Raw genomic sequence first — 22,863 nt, forward strand, 5'->3', positions numbered from 1 at the left:
ATAAAACCGAAACAGATGAAGAGCTATATAACAAAAAAATACCTAAATCATAACCAAATTGCATTCATAATTAGTTATGTATTAATTGTTTTATAATTATTATTAAATATTAATTTAGTTATAAATATATTATACATATAAAATAGATCACCCATGGCATATACTAAAAAGTGTTATCAAAGATTTTAAAAGATTTCGGAATGTAAAGTACAGATTTATGTATCGTAAAGTAAAACCATTTGAATGTCTTGTAGATTACGTGGGAAAACGTAGATATCAACCACTAATCACAATAGGTACTTCTAAAAATAACACTTCAAGAAATGTTCTTTTTTTTTCTTCTTAATCTTACGATAAAATTTAAGATGTTTGATCTGCTATAACTTCCTATCACAAACTTTTATTACATGTTCTTACGGTAAATTAACAGAAATAGCTTTTGTTTTTCACGCTGATGGTCAATGCCGATACAGTTACGTACAAATCAGGCTCATTTTACCATTAAAAGGCAATTAATAAAAGACAAAAGGTCGTAGAAAGCGATAAAAGTCTATCTTTTTAAGTTGTTCATCAGTACTACTATAAAGGAAACACTTTCTAATATGCATGTAACAATCAATAACCAGATTAGCCATTGTCACGATATATTGTTTCCCTGTAGAATGGCCGCTCATTCTACTAATCTCCAAATTGATTAGGAGTCAAAAGAAACGATTCAGGTTTAATACATCTACCTGAATTCTTCATTAATAGATTGCCTTTTGTATCTTTTTGTTCTAAAATCATAATATAATGATTGGTTTAGCTAAACGAGGGATATTTATAACGATGTAAATATTCCCTTGATGGTTTAAGTATCTGTTGAATCGATAATTTAATATGATATTCATGTTAAAAACCATCTTTTTAATCATATATTTAATCACTAAATATTTTGTCTTGCTACTTAACCAAATATCTTTTAACATTGTATTTAGAAAAGTTTATAAATATTTAAAAATTAGATAGATGGTTAAAACTTCGTTTTATGTATGGTCGCCTAAATATATTTGTTTTTCGTAAATTGCTTTGTTTAAATTTAGAACATTAATTTTCTCAATTTAATTGTTACATAAATAAATTCGTCAAAGATTCGAGGATTGAAATTTTGTATTTGTGCCAGACGCGCGTTTCGTCTACAAAATACTCATCAGTGACGCTCGTATATAAAAAATAGTTTAAAGGTAAAAAATGTACGAAGCTGAAGAGCATTGGGGACCAAAAATTCCTAAAAGTTTGCCAAATACATAATTTCTTCTCGGTAAACAAAAAGTAAAGAAAAAGCATTGTGCACATATAACACATACACCTGAATAACCAAACAACAACCAAAATGTCAGATGGCTATCAATCTTATAAAAAAAAGTTAGAAATTTTGAAAAATTCAAATAGAACTGTTTAACAAAAACCACCAACAGCTCATGTGTTTAGCTCCTGACAGCATGTCAGTAGTCGAAAAGTTTTAAAATAAGAACTAAGCTTTTCTAATAAGCTAACACATTTAGTTAATGAATATATATGAAAAGCAGTATGATAATTATAAACAAATCTAAAAATAATAACAAAGACTTTGAAATCAAATACATGCAGATCAGCAACAACTCCAAGACTGAATATAGTTTTAAATGGTATGGATATAGTTCTAACCAACCAGATTATATTTCATTTTGAACACAAAAGTTTTAACATTGAATCAATGTTTTCAATTATAATCACAATTTTACAAGTTCCAAACACTATAAGATGTTGTAGCAAACGAGTTTGCGTGTACTTCTTTTGTTTAATTAAAGGAATTCTCCTTACATGTGCACTTAGTTATTCTCAATATTAAATTGGTGATACACATAACCAAGGGTCATGTTGTGGTCAATGGGCAACTTTTCTTAGTTTGGCTAAAATGTTTGAGCTGTAGGACCTTACAGCTTTTAAATTAATCACACATGTCTTGTCTACTGTATATCATGTCTTATCTTCTCTTAATCGACTACATAATCATCAAACTGAGGTTATAAAGATATAAGTAGATGTGGTATGAGTGCCAAAGAAACAACTCTCCATCCAAGTCCCACTTTGTAAAGGTAAACCATTATAGGTCAAAGTACGGCCTTCAACACGGAGCTTCGGCACACACCAAAAGCAAGCTTTTAAGGGCCCCAAAACTGACTGGAGTCAAACCATATAAATGGTAAAACAAACGGTCTAATCTATATAAGAAACGAGAAATCTGTGTTAATGTGCTAAACACAATATTTGACTTTAAAAGTAGACAAAATCAAGGGATTTTTATGGACATATGTTATCATTATTAAATGACAAACGAAGAAGCTAGCCAGGCATGTAATCAAAACCCGACATTCGAAGAAACAGATCTAGACTTCACCATTACTCAAAGAGAAACAACGGTCCAAGTACACTATGCGTATGCATGTGTCAAGACGAAACCTGACAAACACTCGGATGAACTTTGGTGCTCCGGAAGGAATGGCATATCCTGCTTTAGAGATGTTTATCGTTGCAAATAGAATTCGGCGATAAGAGTCATATGGTACTATAATACTTCTAAGAAAGGGGAATATGATGTTGTTTTCGACAAATGGAACACATCCGTGGTCAGGTGTTATTCAGATATTCAAAACTTGTCAACCAACTACAGAATCAGCAAAAGATAAAGAGCTGATTTCAGTGTAATCATTAAGTAAATTTTAAAAGCTTTCTTTACGCAGCAATCTTTAAATAAAAATCATGATAGAAATATTTATTCCCAAATCCTTAAATATCGTATCAAGTTCACAGTGGAGAAAGTTAAGTGTTTATTTTTTTTTTTTTTTGTGTCATACAATTTAAAGACTATGATCTCATATTCTCATTCAAGTCTACGGTGAATTACAAAAGTGAAAGTTAGATTTTGTAGAGTAATAATTTTGCTTTAAACTTTAAATTAGAAAGGAATGAAAAACATTTTTTGCACAAAAAAGTGGGCGTTATATTTATAAAATAGCAAATATTATCCCAAATGAAATTCAATTCACAGAAACAGAAAACAAGATTAAAGACCCATCGGTGGCCTTTTTTGGTCGGGCTTTTGTCTCGTTGACATATTCCCCATTTCCATGCTCAATCTTAACATAAAATGCAATCAATACCTTAGCTTCGTTGTCCTGATTTTGAACCGGTATAGAATCACAACCAGATACCTTCAAATTGGTATACAAATAAAGGAGAAGATACCACTAGGACCACCAAAAACAAAGGGCAAACGACAGAATAGTAGAATGTTTTAAAACGACGAAAAGACAATTAATAGACCAATAGAAAACTACAAGAAAATTGTGGATTGACGATAAATAAAATAGCTACCAAGTAAGTATACTAGAGAAAGCAAAGACGTGTGGGCTAGGTGTCAGATGAATGCGCACCACCACTTCGGTACTTATCACGTTAAAAAATAAATTCCACCTGGTGGTTGAGTACACAGCAGAATTTTTCCAGATGAAATTTACATATTTTTTCGTTTGAGTTTCCATTTTACATGTATAATGTTTTACAACAAGTTCAGCAGCCAGCAACGACCACTCATAAATGGTGTAAATAGTTGGCTTAGGTACGCGGGTAAAGGGAATACCGATCTGAGACAATATTCCGTGATCAAACACCAAATAAAAGCAATTACGTCGGAAATTTTGACTTCAGTATATCTAGAAAATTATCTTGTTTAGTTTTTATTTACATCACATTTATAAGCAGATGTCCAGAGTTGCTATTTTATTTTTTGGGGGATAATTGTTGGTAATACATAAAATAGATAACAGGGGACACTAACAATACTGGCCGATACATCACACCACAGTATCAACTAACACCAGATGCCAGGATCAAAAACATGGTCAAAATGTGCTCGTTACTACAGAAAACTAGATCAAGTAGTTGCTCATTTTTGGGTACTGGTGCTAAAGAAAAGAACAAACTAAGAAACATCAAGGAATTTATGAAGTATCAAATGAACTTATATTTGAAATCGACAGAATTTGTGAGATGTCAAAAATAAGGTAAGCCCATCAGACAAAAGGACCATTTTACTGAATCCGTGAGTATGTCACACTTTCTGCACTTTTTCTTACAAAAGATTAACACATTGATTATCTAGAGGTGGTCAACATACAATCTACACTTTACATATGTTTAATCAAGATTAATGTCAAAATTTTAATCTCCCCGAGTTTAATATCAGCAACTATCGAAGATCTGCCATCAATTTCTAATTTTCTAAATTACCCCAAAAAACTACACACACACACTGGCTCACAAACAAACTCATTATCTATGACGGGTTGAAACTAGTTATTATAAGATCTCAATTTTTTTTTAATAAATGCCAAAACAGTCATACAGAATATTATACTATTTCAAAAACAATGCTCAGAGTGAAATAAAACAAATCCTAAGTATTTAACTGCACCATCTGGTACAATTTTGGCCAGCATGTTTTTAAAATTGAGTGTATGAATTTCGTCAGACATATCGAAGTACTCAATTTTATGACAGGTGAATTATGTTAGTTCTAGAATAAGATTTTTCCAATATTTGATATGATAAAAATCGTGAAAGATAAAAATTTAGAAACAAACTTGAAGACCGTACTTTGACCTATAATGGTTTTTCTTTTACAAATTGTGACTTGGATGGAGAGTTGTCTCATTGGCACTCATACCACATCTTCGTATATCTATTGTCAAACAATGTCGTGAATTTCATAGACTGTTTATGATGTCTTTACAATAAATCCGTTGGATGTATAGATCTACTAATTGTTACATTAGTATGATAGAACATGATTTAGTTATGAGTTAGAACTGGCTTTCAGTAACTGCGAGTACTCTTATATCAGTATTGTTTTGTGTTCGTTATGTTTGTTTGTTTTACTGATCTGCTAGTTACGTCAAGAGTTACAGGTTAGTCTGCACGTGTCCGTCACAGGCACTTGTCTCAGAATCCCCCCCCCCCTGTATATAGGATTTTTTTTCTGATACAAGTGCCTGTGGTGTCCGTCCCAAGTCCGGTGCCTGCAGTTTGATGGTTGTTGTTTGTTTGTGTCTATCATCATTATGTTTTTGGTTGGGTTTTTTTTTTTTTTTAATTTGAATTATGTCGTTAGTTTTCTCATTTGAATTGTTTTATGTCGTGGCCTTAATGCCGACTATACGGTTATGGTATTTATCATTGTAAATGGCCGTAAGGTAACATATAAATGCTGATATCCACTTATTTGAATTATGTTGGAAAGATGTCTCATTGGTAATCTTATTTTTTTACCATATTTCCTTACTTATACATTTATGTTTGTAACAATACATCGTTAACAAGCAAAACGCCTTTTATATTTCGGCATGAAAATTGAAGAGATTGACAAGCCTAGAATAGTATTCTTTATTCTCGGAATTTTTAAAACATTTAAATGTGTGTATGAATTGTTTTTCTATTTTTTTAGTGGTAATGTTAATAAATTGACTTCAACTGAGAGTGACGTTATAACCCAGTAATGATGTATAATTTACAAGTAATTTGGTCTCATTTTCTGTCGTTTACATATTGTATTGGAAGAGGAGATAAATACACATAATACGTGATCAACGAAGTATTTTAAAACCTACTATCACGTTAGATCCCACAGTAATATTTATCTCACGTAGTGTATCAAGAGATAAACCATTGCTTAATCAAAATTTAAAATTAGATTAAAAAAAACTTTTGGCTGTTTAAAAAATTACACATTGATAGCTTTCTTTTTTACAATCACGCTACAACATCAGAATTTGGGTTTTGTCGAGCTAATGAAGTGCACGAGTTCTTCTGCGGTTCTTTGTGAGTTTGTATTTCTACCAGTTACTTTTTGTAGACAACTGTTTGTCCATTTGACTTCAAAGCGTTGCCTTTCATTTGTTTGACTTACGATTTTTATCTTATCATGTACCGGGTTTTTTTTTTATGATTTCTTAGTGTGTAATTTCTCTCACACATGAGGACATGGTAGAGCTAGCCACCGATATGTCATATGTACGAACCAAATACGTATCGTTTATCTATATAATCATTAAACTAATTATATAGATGAATAACAATAAACTGTGCATTGCCAGACTGCTGAAGTTGTAATTCAAAATATTTAAAATAAAGCTGCAGGCATACATATGTAATACATTTTATTGATGATCTATACGTTTACAGATTCACACCTGTCGCAGGTAAATATGATATCAAAATAGGAATCGAGATTTTGAGATTTACTAGTAAAAACAAACTCAGTTCCATTTATATGTGTAATAAAAGGTCAGGTATATCAATAACACGACAAAAGAACAAATTAAACAAAATCAAATATCAAAAGAATTGAATATCGAGAATGGGTGAATACGGCAGAACAGAAAGTTAACGTTTGTCGATATATGAACTTTAATAAGCAATATTTCCCTTCAAATGATGCTTTCCTTTTATTAGTTACCCTAATGGTTGATTCAGTAGTAATTATTAGTATTACGAACAGGGTGTACGTAAACTAGCTTTTTAAAGGTACATGAAAACGTATCAGTTAATTCAAAAAGTTCTTCATATATAGTTAAAAAAAAACCGCTGTAATTCTTATTATAACTATAAAAAGTGTACCGCAAGATTTTTTTAAGTTAAAGGTATACCTCCAAAAAATAAATAAAACGCAATCAAACAAACCTCTTTTACAATGTCATAGCCATGTTCCTTTGCAACTCTTTTAGCTTCTTCGTGTCCACCCTGAATTTCTACTGCCCATTGATTTACATAATGATTTTCGCTAACAGCATAACTGATAGAAAGAAAAACGAAAAGAGAAAATATCACAGTTTTCATAGTATCCAAAACCAAAATTACGTTTCCTGTTACTCCGTTCTGTCAAAAGTTTATCTCTGACAGATAGTCCGTTCTCAATTTCAACTGTTCCGAAAAGGAAAGTTCACTTCGAATACACATTATAATTTTTCGAATTTGTCATGACGAAATTGATAAACTTTACTGTGAAATATACCTATGTCAACAGCTGTTTGACAATTGGCGAACTTATCACAGAAATCCTGCAGGTACCTCTATATACGCCTATTATCACCATATTATTTGACAAATAGATAGCTCGGAAATTGCAGGTTGCTTATATAGTTAATAGAGGAATTATCAATTCAACAAACTAGCTAAATTAATAGACGATTTAGAAGAGAGAAAAAAACAATTGAACGTAGTGCGTGTATGATTATATATGGGTTGTACCTTTCTATTGATGGATTTATTCCTAATAAGGTTTCAATTAAAGCTTGATTGCAGCGTTTTGATTATGAGTGTCGTTGTTTTTTATTGAAATAATCTAGATAAAAGAGATCGTCTTTCAAATAATAAGATTAGTAATCTGTAGAACAGTTTCCGATCAAATTAGCATTTTTTTTTTATTACACAGATTTCGGTACAAACAGTTGTACTACCAATGTTTTACAGTCTTATTTATTTGTACCTTTCTTATAATTTCTGTCAAGGAAATATTACTAGCAATATGCAAATTAAAGATAAAGTGTCACTTTATCAGTTTGATTCGTATATTTTATTTTCGACCTTTCGGTCGTTAAGTCCGTTGGATTGTTGAACAATAATATTTATTGTAACGATTTCATTATACTTTTTTTTAAACTGTACATTAGTTGGGAGATATAAAAGAGAATATTTCAATATTGTCGATATTACGCAATACATTCAGCATAAACATTAATCAGAGAACAGCTAGAACAGTTAATTCAGGATATTATTATCGAGAAACAACATTAAACAAGCTCTGCTTATATTAAATGATATATTTTGGTATTTCACTTTGCAATTATGTAAGTACTTTAAAATTAAGGCTCAATTGCTATCAAGAAAAATTAATAATCGGACGACCTTTGCTGTCCAAGTTTTATCATTTAATGCTTGTAGTTGTATTTGGTTCATCAACACTTTTAGGATCAAACGTGAAATCGGTGATAGTTATTGCAGTTACACATGCGTGCGCAAAGAATTTGGTTCCATTCTAAAAGAGTCCCAGTTCCAATAAAAATATTGCAGTTCCAAGATCATGAGATTATAAAAATTATATACATTTATGTGGTGATTATTCATATTAAAAGTGGTAGTGTCTGGCATTCTTCAGTTATCTATAGCACAGATGTTAACCGAATATCAATGAAACGAATAATGTATCACTTGTTTACATCAAACGGTATTAATGTTTATGCATTATGTGGATTCATTTATTTTCGTGGGTACCAATTTTCGTGGATTGATGAAGACTAATATTTTCGTGGATATTGAATTTCGTGGCTTTTGTAAAGTATGTTTGAATTGTAATTCGTTAAACATTTAAATTCGTGTTTCCCAAGTACCAACGAAGTCCATAAAAAAATAATATCGATTGAACGAATATTAATGAATCCACAGTATGCTTTTTACGACAGTTGATTATTTTGGCCACGATCATTACCTAAGAGAAAAGTCTAAGCTCATAACATTGACTCTTTTTTTTATCTATACCAACACACTTCCAATTCTGGGGAAATATTTTTAAAGCTTTTCGAGATTCTCTAACTCTGTCAGTCTTTCAAAAAATAGAGGTAGATCTTCAAGTTGCGTAGCCTGTCCTTAGTCTGGAGCCTTTGTCCTTAGTTGGTCTTGCATTATTTTTAATTTTAGTTCATTTACGTATTCGGAATTAAGTATGCCGTCCATTATCACCGAACTAGTACTCATTTTTGTTTAGGGGCTAGCTGAAGCACGCATCGGGTGCGGGATTTTTTCGCTGTATTGAAGATATTTATAAGAAGATGTGGTATGAGTGCCAATGAGACAGCTATCCATCCAAGTCACAATTTATCAAATAATCCAAAAGACCACTTGGTGGACTTCGGCTGTTATTTATCTTTGGTCGGGTTATTGACTCTTTGGCACATTCCCTATTTGCATTCTCAATTTTAAGATACTACGTCAAATGTAATCGAACAATAGTTTATGTTCCTACCAACATAAAATGAAATGGTAACACTAGGATGACGCATTTTACCATTGGGTGTCCCTAGTACCCAGTATCCAACTACATTATATTTTCAGATAATGACGTGATGTCAAACTTGAACTTTTATTTAAATATGATGATTATATCGATCCATACACCTCAATATTATTTTTCAAACTCATGACATATTAATTAATTTGTAACTAAATGTGATTTGTGTAATGAAATCTTATATTATTACATGTAGTTTATGTGCAAATAATTAGGACTAGTTGACTATGCGGTATGGGCTTTGCTCATTGTTGAAGGCCGTACGGTGACCTGTCATAGTTAATTTCTGTGTCATTTTGGTCATTTGTGGAGAGTTATTTATAATTTAATTTGAAATGACTTTTTCAGTTTTTCAAATCGTATGCTTCTCTACAATTAAATAATACAAAACAAAAAAGAGTATATATACGCGAAGAAAAGATATTTAAAAATTAAAACTAATATTAAAAGTGCCAAAAGAAACAAACAAAAAATACTGAATTAATAAAAAGACGCAAATTCAGCAATGGAATCAGTTACTTTAATACTATTTTTTTTACTTTAATATGTGTCACAACATTTCTTTTAAAATATATTCCAATTTTTCACAACACAATCAAAGCATCTTGAATGACTTGTGAAAATAAAAGTTATTAAGCATAGTTATTGACTAACAGTAATAATAATATGTAACGATATGAATTTTAATGCAACTTTTAGTGATTCTCGAAGCTTCAGAAAAGAGAGTCGCCTAGTATTTGATAAATGCGTTTGTACATTTTCTAGCTTTGAGTTAAAATAAATATATAGAATCAAATGATAAAAGCGTTTCGACCTTCTCGTATTTTTCATTAGTTTTAGAAATTAACATTAATGATTATTTATTTTTTACATGCACATGCGTTTAACGTTTCTGAAAACAATGACATTTCGTCGTCCGGGGCATATCAACTTCACTTTTGTATTTTTGTTTTTCAGCTGCGCCATGTGTTTGGTCGTTTCACAGAAATCTTGATTTTGTCCATCCTATACTGATAACAAGGAGTTTACTGCAGAACTTCTGAAAGAGTTAGGAGCGTGACTAACTTAGTGAGTGAATGAATTGATTTAGAACTTAACCAAGTCACAATGAAACCTGTAAACATCACTTAAACCTCCATTTCTATATATCCGCAGAACTTTAAACGAAGGCCATTAGTCTTAATTATAAAATAAGATTCATTACGGTTACGTCATATAAGTGTCAGAACAAGAATGGTCAGCATGACGTTACACACCACAAGTCAATATATCATGAGAGCTAAATATCGTGGTATTTGTAAATCATATTTAATAAAACGAACTCTGACAAAACAAATGCAAATGATGTAGGTATGTTATTACTTACAACAGGAACCGCCTCTTATAGAATAAAATCATTTATCGTAATCGGTATGCATATATTACTATAGATAATTTAGCTGATCTGTAACAATAACATCTTCATGCCTTATATATCATGTACTGTAGTACGCCGCTAGATTAAAACTGACGAGGAAAGGCAACACATGGCCAGCGAAAGCTCTTTTTTTTTTAGAGCCCAGGTGGTCGTGTGGTCTAGCGGGACGGCTGCAGTGCAGGCGATTTGGTGTCACGATATCACAGTAGCATGAGTTCGAATCCCGGCGAGGGAAGAACCAAAAATTTGCGAAAGCAAATTTACAGATCTAACATTGTTGGGTTGATGTTTAGACGAGTTGTATATATATATATATATATATATATATAAGTAACTATATTGCTAAAATAAAATCAGTATAGAACATTTAAATCTTTATTTACATTACAAAAATATATATCATGTTTGAAATATATGTTATGAGTTTTTCTAAAAAGCCAGTTTTTGCATTCTTGAAAATAGGTTAAATAGTTCGTTTTTGTATCAATGTTTTCTTTTAATGTATTTGTGACTCTTTAAAAATTATGTGATAGTATGCATGCACAAACGATAGTTTGCAGTTTCTGTAATGTTTTTGTTTTTAGTTAATATTCATTTACTTATTTACCATTTTTTTTATTATTAAAAAAAAATGATATAGGGATTCAAAAATAATTTACTTGATCAACATCATCTTGAAAATCAGTTAGTTGTTCACTTACCCAACACTCCTAAATATATTGTCAACTATATATAAGTTGATACAACAACAACCAATTGGATAACCCAAATAATTAACAAGGAAAGGTTTGGAAGAAATATGATATTTTTACTTTTTATTTAAATATTATATGAATACATATCATAGACCACCAATGAGTTTTATTTCTGATGGTTAACATCACATGCAGTTTCATTCAAAACTCTGAAGTGTGGTGGTATAAAACGTCCATTGCATGGCAACAAAAGGACGAAAATAACAAAATGACATATATAAAATAGAGAATGGAAATTGGGGATGTGTCAAAGAGACAACAACCCGACCAAAGAGGAAAAACAACGGAAGGCGACCAATATACATTCTTCAACAATAAACAAGTGTTAAAATATCTATATACACTATGCATTCTCTAAATAGTCTATAAGTGTTGAGATAAGAATTGAAGAATGACCTACTTAAGATTCGAACTGGGTTATTTTCCTCGTCATATTATATATGGGTAATCATTTATCATTCCAGTTAAAGAAATAAATGTCCAAATTACGAACCTTTATATCGAAAGGTATCTTTATGATTTAAACAAAAGACGTGTAGGCTATCCAATAAAATTTCACTTCCACTAACGTATGGTATTGGTTTTCAATATGAATGAAAGGAGATGTGGCATTTATTTCTTTTGTAGCTCATATTTTTCTTATTTTGAAATGTTCCCTAAAACTTTGATTTTGTAAAAAGTAAAATCACAAAAATACTGAGCTCCGATCGAGGAAAATATGCATTGAACCAAAATGGCAGTTTTTATGACTTCAAATGGACCATCCTGGAGAAATGTTCGTTTCTTTTTTGAAGACGGCATTGTTTGTAAGGGAAGGGATTCGTTTTCTGGATTTCTGAAATGGTCTATGTTATCTTATCCACCACAGGAATCGACACCTTTCTCTATCAGATATCCTTTACTGAACAAAAAAAATGTAATATAAAATTTATAAAATTCGTAACTATTATTTCAGTAATATATGGTTCTTATCATAATGCATTGATATAGAGTTGTGAAAACTTTTTGAACTAAGATACAACCACTATAAAACTTGATTTTAACACCAAAGAACCTCGGAGAATTTATCCATTGTGATCGACTACTTTTTTTTAGTTTAAAAAACACGTGTCAAAACTATGTAATATATAGTATGTGCTGAACTGTACTTGAACTTTCTAGTATAAAAAAATCTGTTTTATTATTTATGTATTGACTTTCAGACGAAGGTGAGTACATTTCTCAAACAACAAGTGGGTGACTTCAGGTTCTAATTGTTTTTTCATTTGAAATATGTCTTTGTCTGCCTTGGAAATATATAGAGTTAACCTGGTTATGTTGAGAACAAATTGCATATTTTAAGGAATATTCTGATATTGACACCGTGAATATGCTTCGTTCTGTGACAGAGAATTGCTTATTTCAACAATAGACTATTTTATTCAATTTTTTTTGTATTCGAACTATATGCCTCCCGAGATAAATCGAATTGGTGTTTATTTTTAGTCTTAACATATTGTATTGTCTAAAACAATGACAAAACACGAGTAATTCTTTTTCAGGAATCATCACAATTTTTTAAAGCTAAAAGAAGACATTTATATAGGGCATTGTGTTTTCTCTTTGGTTTTTTTAGGTCGATAGTTGAACTGTTGAATATGAAAAAAAAAAACAACGACAATATATATAGAAAATATAGATTTCTCCAGTATAAATTTTTCTCGTGATTATATCGAAGGCCTGTTACAAATGTGTATGTAACTTGCTTTTTGGTGTGAGCCTATATAGCTTGCTGTTCGGTGTGAACAAAGTCTCCGTGATGAAGGCCGTATTTTGATATATTATAATGGTTTACTTTTTCAAGTTGCGACTTGGATGAAGAGTTGTCTCATTGGCACTCATACCACATCTTATTCTATCTTTGTAATGCAATCATGCTTTTTCTGAGACGTGTTTCTTCGAAAATAAACAAACATCAAACAAACTAACTATTTGAAACATCATTCCAGTCAGCTAAGAGGTATTTTTGAAAAATTATTTCTTTTTTGTCATTATGTTTGTGTATGTGTTGCTTTGTTTGAATGTAATATATATTGTACCTTGTTTTGTGGAGAGGGCTTACATAGGCTATGCCTGTTGCCCAATCCAATTCAATCTATTTAAATAAAATATTGTTTAAACTAAACTAAACATCAAACAAAAATTCCTTGGAGATTAGTTTGTTAGAAGTTAGAGGATACGAAAAATATTTCTTCGAACGGAGAGATTTCCAACGTACGATAGACACGTCTCATGCCAAGAAATTGCCTCCGTTGAAATTCTGCAACCACTCCATAGAGCAAATTACATGGATGATTAATACTGACCATTTGGTATATGGCCGTGTTCTAAGCGACAAGTACATGAAGGTCATAAATTAGTTTGTTGAATGAAATAAAATCTTTAACTACTAATGGGTGCCGTAGGAGGTCTACCGGAATTTTTAGACAGTATTTCTTGGCATGTTACAGCAAAAAACCTCAGTGTTAGAATTCATAGAACAGTCAAGGGTCAGTGGCAAATATTTCATGTATATTTTTAACACAGAGAGGATTATCCCAGCACTTTTGCCAACAAAATCCTTCTTTTCTTCTATGTAACTTCGGACGTTAGGTTTTGAATTGTAGTTTCACTTTCCATATTCGGTTTTTATTCTAATGTAAGCTCCACGTGGTAATAATCACGTATAATAGTATCTTGGGATTCTGCAAACACCCCATAGAGCAAATTACATGCATGATTTATATTGACCATTTGGTATATGGCCGTGTTCTAAGCGACACGTACATGTATATGAAGGTCCTAAATTAATTTGTTGAATGAAATAAAATATTTAACTACTAATGGGTGCCGTAGGAGGTCTACCGGAATTTTTAGACAGTATTTCTTGGCATGAAACGATAAATTAATTCCTACCGCTCGAATTGTTTGTCTTCACACGTATAACGCTATTCAACTGGTTTATACTTAAGAGCAAGAATTACAAATTAATGGTTTTAATTTTCAGCATCCACTATGTTGATGATGAAGGACATAATATTAGTTCCATCTTAATTACTTGAAAAAATTAATGTCACCAAAACTACACCATGAGAACTACTTTGTGACTTACTTCAAGTTATTGAATGTGAATGAATATTTGTGAAAAAAAAAAGGTTTTAGACACCGTCACAAATTACGTTTCCTTGTATTTTGAAGTTCAATCACTGTAACATCTGCGTCTGCTGGTTCATTAATATTCGTGAATTGCCCATTTCGATGATGGCATGAGCAGTCGGAAATTACGAATAAAGCACTGGACGAGATACAAATTTTACTTTCTCTAATTTAATAGAAAGAAAAATTAGAAAATAAGGAAATTCGAAAATAACATTCACCAAACTACGAACATTAAAAGCAACCGACATAATATATAAACTTACAGTATATTCTAATATGACGTGCTTCTTTCGCTTTGTGAACAAACCCATGCTCTAAATCCAATAAAATTTGTTTGCACATGCGTATATTGACTTCTTCAGCATAATGAATTTTATCAAATTATCATGCACTTAATATATTTCCTTAATTTTAAACACTTTCAAACTCTTAAATGGTGCAGATGATGTAAACTTACTAATTCATTTAATTATTATGACTATAGGAGGGGTCCTGATCCCGAAATCCCGGACTTAGAAACACGATATCCCGAAATCCCGGGCCTTAAAAACACGAATCCCGAGGTCCCGAAATTAGAAAAAAGAATTCCCGGATCCCGAAAGGGTCAATCCCGAAATCCCGAGCTTAAAAACACCCGATCCGGAGTCCTGATAAAGGTCCTATCCCCCCTCTATAATGTGTTTGCATTCCGAAATTGGCATATTTGACCTAGATACAACAACCGTTCATGCTTGCTGTTTAAACTCCTCCCTCAGAAAATCACAGTGTCAGCCGTGTGCTTCTTTACAAACAAAAAAGGGAGGTTCATGGAAGAGCCTACACAAACGCTTTTACACTTATACTTATCGGGCATAGATATTACCTTAATTGTCCTATTCAGAATCGAAATAATTGATGCAAGCTATACTTTATTGTAGTTTTATCATGGGTATGCATTATATTCGTGTTATTTTAGCCCTCACTATCGCTCGGGAAAGAATAATCACGAATATAATGCCTACCAATGTTAAAACTACAATAAAGTATAGCTTGCATCAATTATTTCTTAATTTATCATAACGTCTTCAAAACAAATGTCAAGGCTACATGCACACATGATTGATTGAAGCGGTCGCCCGTGTCTCACAAGTAACTTAATGTTTACTTTCCCGCTAGATACATTCCTTTCCCTTACTGGCTTTTTTTTTTTTTTTAAATATAAGACATTGGTAACTTAATACCATAACCCTCTCAGAGCATTTTTTTTTTCCTTATCTTTGCTGCTATTAAAGTTCAAATTTTAAAGCTTCAAATGGAATTTGTTATGTACATCTATCTATTTGTAGTTTCACTTGCTTTCAAGAATGGTTCAGTACTATTAAGTTTTGTTTTTCTGTCATTTCAATGAATCTGACAGTTGTTTTTTATTCGTGCTTTTGATTTTGCCATTTGATTACGAATTTTCCTCGGAGTTCGGTATATTTTGTTATTTTCCTTTTAACATTTTCAAAATGGGTAAGCATACGACTCAAAGTGTCGATCTTAGTTTGCCGCAGTCACAACAAGCAAGTTCAAATATTTTAAATGCGGTCTTATTTGTATAAAAAAAATGTTTCAAAATGTTTTCGGCTGTGTTGCAGAATTCAACCTGTGTCAGCATTAGCTTAAACTTTTAAATGAAAAAGATAGTTATCTAATTATGGTAATAATTTCATTGAAAAGAAAAAGTATGAGAAAATACAATAAAGTCGCATTAAAATATACATAAATTTAAGAGCACTTTATACATAATACATTATACGAAATAGATTACAATATTAAAAAGACACGTTAAGGTTGAACTTTGTAAATACAACTGTTTCTCAAACCACGCCCCTTTTGGGGAGATATAAGACATTCATAGATACTTTGTTTTGTTAACGTACTGGTTCCCAGTTTCATCTCATTGTGACATGATTTAGGAGTGTTATCTATATAAATGAACACAAATAACGTCTGGAGCTGGCATGTCAGTTAACTGCTAGTAGTCTGTTGTTATTTATGTATTATTGTCATTTTGTTTATTTTCTTTGGTTACATCTTCTGACATCAGACTCGGACTTCTCTTGAACTGAATTTTAATGTGCGTATTGTTATGCGTTTACTTTTCTACATTGGCTAGAGGTATAGGGGGAGGGTTGAGATCTCACAAACATGTTTAACTACGCCGCATTGTTGCGCCTGTCCCAAGTCAGGAGCCTCTGGCCTTTGTTAGTCTTGTATTATTTTAATTTTAGTTTCTTGTGTACAATTTGGAAATTAGTATGGCGTTCATTATCACTGAACTAATATATATTTGTTTAGGGGCCAGTTGAAGGACGCATCCGGGATTCGGGAATTTCTCGCTACATTGAAGACCTGTTGGTGACCTTCTGCTGTTGTTTTTTTCTATGGTCGGGTTGTTGTCTCTTTGGCACATTCCCAATTTCCATTCTCAATTTTACAAATAACGGCCACTTTGAATTCTAAGGAAGACCTAAAGTGAAAGTAGGGGTAGTACATAATTTTAGTAAAATATTAAACTCGTAGCAGTTTGGTGCATACAAATGTTGAATATATGCCGCACAGCTCTTTTTCAGATTTTATCTTTGAAAACAGTAGTAGTGCATATGAGCTTCCCTTTCTAGGATATATTATTTTTCGAAACTTCATAGTAAATGTGGTACATTTTTAGCCGTAAAAGGAGTCCTATGATAAATTGCATTGCCTATATATACACACATGCAACATTGAGCACCACTAAATAAACTAAAAACACTGATGCCTCGTTCACACGGACATTTAATTCGAACTGAATTCGAATCGAATGCGAATCGAATTCGCTTATCGCGTTCACACACTCTTCTTTTTTAATTCGAATTGATTCGAATTAACTAATTCGAATTAGTCAATTCGCATTAGAAATACGTTTTTGTTAATACGAATAAAAAGCTAACGTCGTTTGTACAGTAAAGCGAATTTGACGCGCATTGCAATTCGAATTGACGTTAGGACGTAAAACGTTTCGAATGCGAATTAAACTAATTCGAATTAGTTAATGCGAATCGAATTCAAATTACGTGTGAACTCAGCATTAGTTGACCCAAGTTCAGACGGAAGGGTCTTCAGTGTTCCTCCTGATGAAATACGTTGATAATGCTTAGCCGATAATTAAACGCCATATACTGCTGATTTGGTGACTGCCTCTTATAATGAGAATATATTATACTTAAAAGTTGATATATAACTTAGATCTTAGATATAACAGAGTTGTCTATCTTGATATAAGAATCAAAAACAAAACAGGTTGCAGTCTTATATATACTTATATATTTCGAAATTACATCTTTACAACGGGGACAATTGCTGACGAGGGATAAAAAAAATGCATCTAAGAGCATATGCAATGGATATATACAAACACGTTAGAATATATATATATTTTCAGAGTCGAAAATTGGTGCATTACAAAATAAGACATCTTACATAAGAAATACACATTATTTACAAAATGAAAATATAACTAAGCTAAGAGTAAATAAAACATAGAATATAAACAAATAACATTTAGCAAGTGGAACTCTCGCAAAGATTCATCCTGATAAGACTTGGTTCACATGTAAATAATTGGTACGTTTTAATAATTTTATTATTTCAGACATAAAAATCAAGTAAGCTCGACAGATAGGGCTGCCTTCATTGAGCAAAATTAAATTGAGAGAAAACATCTAGACTGCTTTTATCATTTATTTCTTGGTATTCCCTTTTACGAACAAACCTTCAAAGAAACTGTTTCGATAAAAAAATATATTAATAAAAAAAAATTAAATTGCAAAAAAGCTGATCTTTAAATTTATTGTAAAATGAAATGTAACATAAAAAAGTGTGTATATGTACACAGATGAAAGTAGTAATTCGTAATTCTGATTTAATCAGACGAAAGTGCCTCACAAAGAATATAAAGTTATGAAACCTCGAGAGTTTATTCACATCACTTTCAGTACAATGTATGTTTAGCTTGGTAGACCAAGACAAAAATATTTACAACATGCCAGATATGAGTCGACTTGGCTTTAACAAACTTAGTTATTAACAAAGTTGCTGAACATAAACAGTTTTCGAGTATGGGTTTTACTACCCCAGACATAATATACAGCTTTGTCGTATTTAACACAAGTTTGATTTTAAGTTTTCTTAGTTTCGTATCAGGTTTGATCTTTTAACTGCTTTGATATGTTCAACATTTCTGGGTCTTATGTAGAAGAAACGCACAGCTGTGTACCAAATTAAAATCCCGGCAGCATTGATGAGTTTCTACAGACCTGCATACGATTGTTGACTCTAGAGAATAGCTGTAGGGGGATCTTTGAATGGTTTCCTAACAGCTTTCGTAATCACAGACCAAAACAGATCTTCTCCTAACCCTTGTTGATACTGCAAATGTGGTGTCGTGTCAAGTAAAGACCTGATAGAATTGGTCATGTGACTTGAATCTATTTCACTCTGCATTATAAGAATTAGTGCATCTTTTCCATGGCGTCTTCTTCTTTCTTGTACAAGGTCTAGTTCCCATTGGCACCATTCACTTTTTGTAAAGTTGTTCGACATTACAACAATAACTTTCCAACTTTTGCCTACATAATTTGTGATATTGTCTGTGATGGATTCTCCAACATCAAAATCTCGATAATGTACGCAGACTTTTATGTCAATTTTCTCCAGACGTTTAAGGAGTTCCAAATGGACCCACTTCCGGTCTGAATCACAGTAAATAATAAAAGCATCGTATTCAAAGCTTTCGGAGGAATTTAATCTGATGTATCCTTTTCTCTTCCATCTACTAACTCGAAACAGATAAATCAAATTCCGAATGTTGGCTTGACAGTTTAACATTAGAATTAACACGACAGTAACGAGAAAAAGTGAAACAACAATAACAATCATTATTGTTAAAATTTGACTCCATGCTGAGCAGTCGGCGTCTGTTGGCCTATAGTTCACAAGAAGAAGGTGTTTCTTGTCCTCTGGGTATCTGCACGAGTACAAATTTGGCCAATTTGCCAGGATTTTGGAAATATTCGACGATCGACAATAATCAACAAACCATTTCTGAGCACATGTACACCAAAAGTCATTATGTGATATGTCTAACTTATTCAACGATTGAAATAACTGGATCGGAAAAGATGATTCATTTATAACTCGAATGTAGTTGCCATCCAATAACAAAGTTTTCAAAGACGTCAGATTTTCGAACACACTGCGATTCCATGTTGTTATTCTATTACCTTTCAGGTTAAGGAATGTTAAAAAAGGCATCTGTTGAAACACTCTTTCTGGCAATGTCGCTATATATGTTGCTTGTAAAATCAATTTAGTCAAATTCGAGAGTGGGAAAAATATTTTCCGAAATATTGCAGGATCTTTCGGCATATGATTATTTTCGAAATTTAGTTCTCTCAGACTAGGTGTGTATTTGAAAAGTTTACTAGAGTCATATAAATACTTTTTCTGGTTATTCTTCTCCTTGTCAAAATGGAAGCGATTGTTAACAAATCTCAATACTTTCAAAGAATGGCATCTAAATGCTTTTGGTTTGATTATTGACAGCTGGGGAATCCAACTAATGGAAAGTTTGTTTAGTCTTGTAAGACGTGACAAAATGTCATTTTCCAAAACTGCTAGACGGTTTTTGTCAAGTATAAGATATCGTAGATTTTCAAGACACATAAAGGACGTGGGATGCAATTTACGAATCGCGTTTTCTGTCAGATCCAGCTTATATAACCTAGGGACTAAAGACTGTCCTGTTTCATTGGAACAGAAATAAGGAATCTCAAATAAGTTATTAGCAGTTAAAAAAAGTTCTTTAACAGAGTGTAAACCACTTGCATTTAAGAATACGATTTCATTGTTTTTGACCGTAAGTGTTTGTATCTTTGAAAATTGCGACAGCAGTTTGCAATTGAAATACAAGAATGTGTTGTCCGTAAATTCTAGGTTTCTCACAGTAATGTTTTTGAAACTATAGAAAAAATCCATCGGAAGCATGGTCCATCCATTTTGTATAAAATCCATTTTTTTCATTAGTTGTTTGTTTAAACTTTGGAACGACATTTTCAGGGAAGACACATTCAATATGTTTTCACGTGATATTTGTAAATGTGTGAGATATTTCAGGTCGTGAAATGCATCTACAGCCATTACTTCTATTGAATTGTTCATGAACTTTAAACTTGTCAACTTATTATTCGACACATTTCGAAATGTGTCCATACTGATATGAGATAAGAAGTTGTTTTCCAATTCTAAGTTCACTACATAACTCGGTACTTTTGGAATATACATTAAACGTTGACATCTTGCGCTACCCCTTTTTCTACTACAGTTGCAGAATATTTTCAAACATGGTGCATCGCTCTTTTCTGACCAAACTTCAACATAAATTATCCACACCAAGGAAAGAAAATATGAATGTAAGATTTCCATTCTAACTTGTTCTGACACTTCGACGAAAATGCTCTCGATATTTATGTTTGGTCATGAAATTTATTATAACAACTTCCTTCCGAACCATCGCTTTATTGAACTCACGTACCATAATACCATCTTGTGTCATATACCCCGAGAGTAAAACATTAGTAGTTCTCATGAAAATAAAAGGACTTTGATATCATTTTGACAAACTTTTTTTATTATATTTTCTTGTTCTTTTATTGTACAAAATAGTGTCAAACCAGGACATAAAATAAAAACTTGTTTAGAATTCATATTAATATGTTTTGATAGCATTCATATTTCTCATGATGACATTTTTCTTCAGATGCTTATCCCAGCTGTCTTCCAATAACAATTTTCAGCTTCGGTTAAAAATTTCACGAAAGTAAATAGTTAATCGTTTTGAATCAAGAAGTACACGTTAGAAAAGTTTCCCGTTTTTGTTTAACATTATGGCGACTTTAAACAGCTTTTAGACTTCATGACGAAATTTGCTATTCAAAATACTTTTCGTAAACCCGAGTTGAATTAGATAAAAAAAAAACAATACTTACTTTTCAAGATATCAATTTTAGTATTTATCATTGTGATTAATCCGAGGTCTTAAATATTTTAGTAATGCCATGCGTAATCGAAATTGTTATCCTTTTATTTTGAGTCATACAGCTAGTAAAAAAATACATTAACTTTCGTCATCAGTATCTGAATTGACATGTGTAATTAAAGATACCGAAGATTGGAACATTGTTATTTGTGTATAACAGAGTTATTGTACTAACAAACCACCACCAGAAACGAAAAGGTAAATCTGTTTTGAGATGATACATGCCCAAATTTTATGACTTGATTGAAATATCGGTCCTAAAATATGCCAGAGATAAGCAAGCAAATAACGATATTTGAATTTTCGATTGTTCCTATAGCTATTTTGTGGAAAATATAAATCGAGGGTAGAAATTGATGAACTATTGGTATATTGTATGGAAAAGAGCTAGAACACACCTAACAGGTGGAAATTAGTTAAAATATTACTCAAAATCAATTTAAACAAAACAAAAGGGGAATGCATACCCAAAGCGCCGGTGCATAGTTTGAAGAAAACCCTAGCCGTATAAGTCACGACTTTTTGGAACTTTTGGTCCTCAATGCTCTTAAACTTTGTACTTGTTTTGGCTTTCGAACTTTTTTTATCTGAGCGTCACTGGTAATTAGTCTTGTGTGGATGAAACGCGCGTTTGGCATATTAGAATGTTAAACCTGGTACCTTTTGCTCGTTATTATCCGTGTGTTTCTCTGTCCTTTATTTTCTACGATTTATTTTGTATTGTAGTCCTGTCATGTAATGTTGTCATAATAATGTTATATTTAACATTGCCATAAAAACGGTAGATTGGCATTCCACAAAACCAGGTTCAAACCCACCTTTTTTTTCTTTAAATGTCCTGTACCAAGTCACGAAAATGGCCATTGTAATATTATAGTTCGTTTTTGTGTGTGTTACATTTAATGTTGTGATTCTGTTGTGTCGTAGTTCTCCTCTTATATTTGATGTGTTTCCCCCGGATTTTTTTTTTTTTTCTTAATCGATTTTTTTTATTTCGAACAGCGGTATACGAATGTTGCCTCTATTTGTCTCTTCCATACACTTTGACAGTAAATCTTGTATTATTTCGGTATATTAATGATGTACTGTCTCTTAATAATAATAGATTCAGTGATAATTTACATTTAATATATTCAAGTGAACTTGAAATTTAAGATACTACCGACACAGATAAATCTGCTTCATATTTAGACCTTTTTCTAGAAATGACTACTGATGGTAGGTTGAATACCAAAATTTATGACAAACGCGATGATTTGAATTTTCCTATAGT

At 31.9% G+C, this 22,863-nt stretch overlaps 2 protein-coding genes across 3 annotated transcripts in view; both read right to left on the reverse strand.

The window, feature by feature from the left end:
* The window catches only part of LOC139518919 (neuroendocrine convertase 1-like), a 35,459-nt gene extending 28,219 nt beyond the window's left edge, over nt 1–7,240 (reverse strand). Inside the window, exon 1 of one of the 2 annotated variants that reach the window (XM_071310606.1) lies at nt 6,760–7,240. In XM_071310606.1, the coding sequence (XP_071166707.1) occupies nt 6,760–6,915 (156 nt within the window). In that variant the 5' untranslated portion in view covers nt 6,916–7,240. The remainder of the gene's footprint in view (nt 1–6,759) is intronic. The other variant, XM_071310607.1, reaches the window with a different exon arrangement.
* An 11,095-nt stretch (nt 7,241–18,335) lies between these two features.
* LOC139518920 (toll-like receptor 13) lies at nt 18,336–20,980 on the reverse strand. The gene has a single exon (XM_071310608.1). The coding sequence runs from the start codon at nt 20,975–20,977 to the stop codon at nt 18,830–18,832; it is 2,148 nt and encodes a 715-aa protein (XP_071166709.1). The 5' UTR covers nt 20,978–20,980; the 3' UTR covers nt 18,336–18,829.
* Between the last annotated feature and the right edge of the window lie 1,883 nt (nt 20,981–22,863).

The sequence above is a fragment of the Mytilus edulis genome, chromosome 4 (assembly GCF_963676685.1).
Source record: "Mytilus edulis chromosome 4, xbMytEdul2.2, whole genome shotgun sequence".
Lineage (NCBI taxonomy): Eukaryota > Metazoa > Mollusca > Bivalvia > Mytilida > Mytilidae > Mytilus > Mytilus edulis.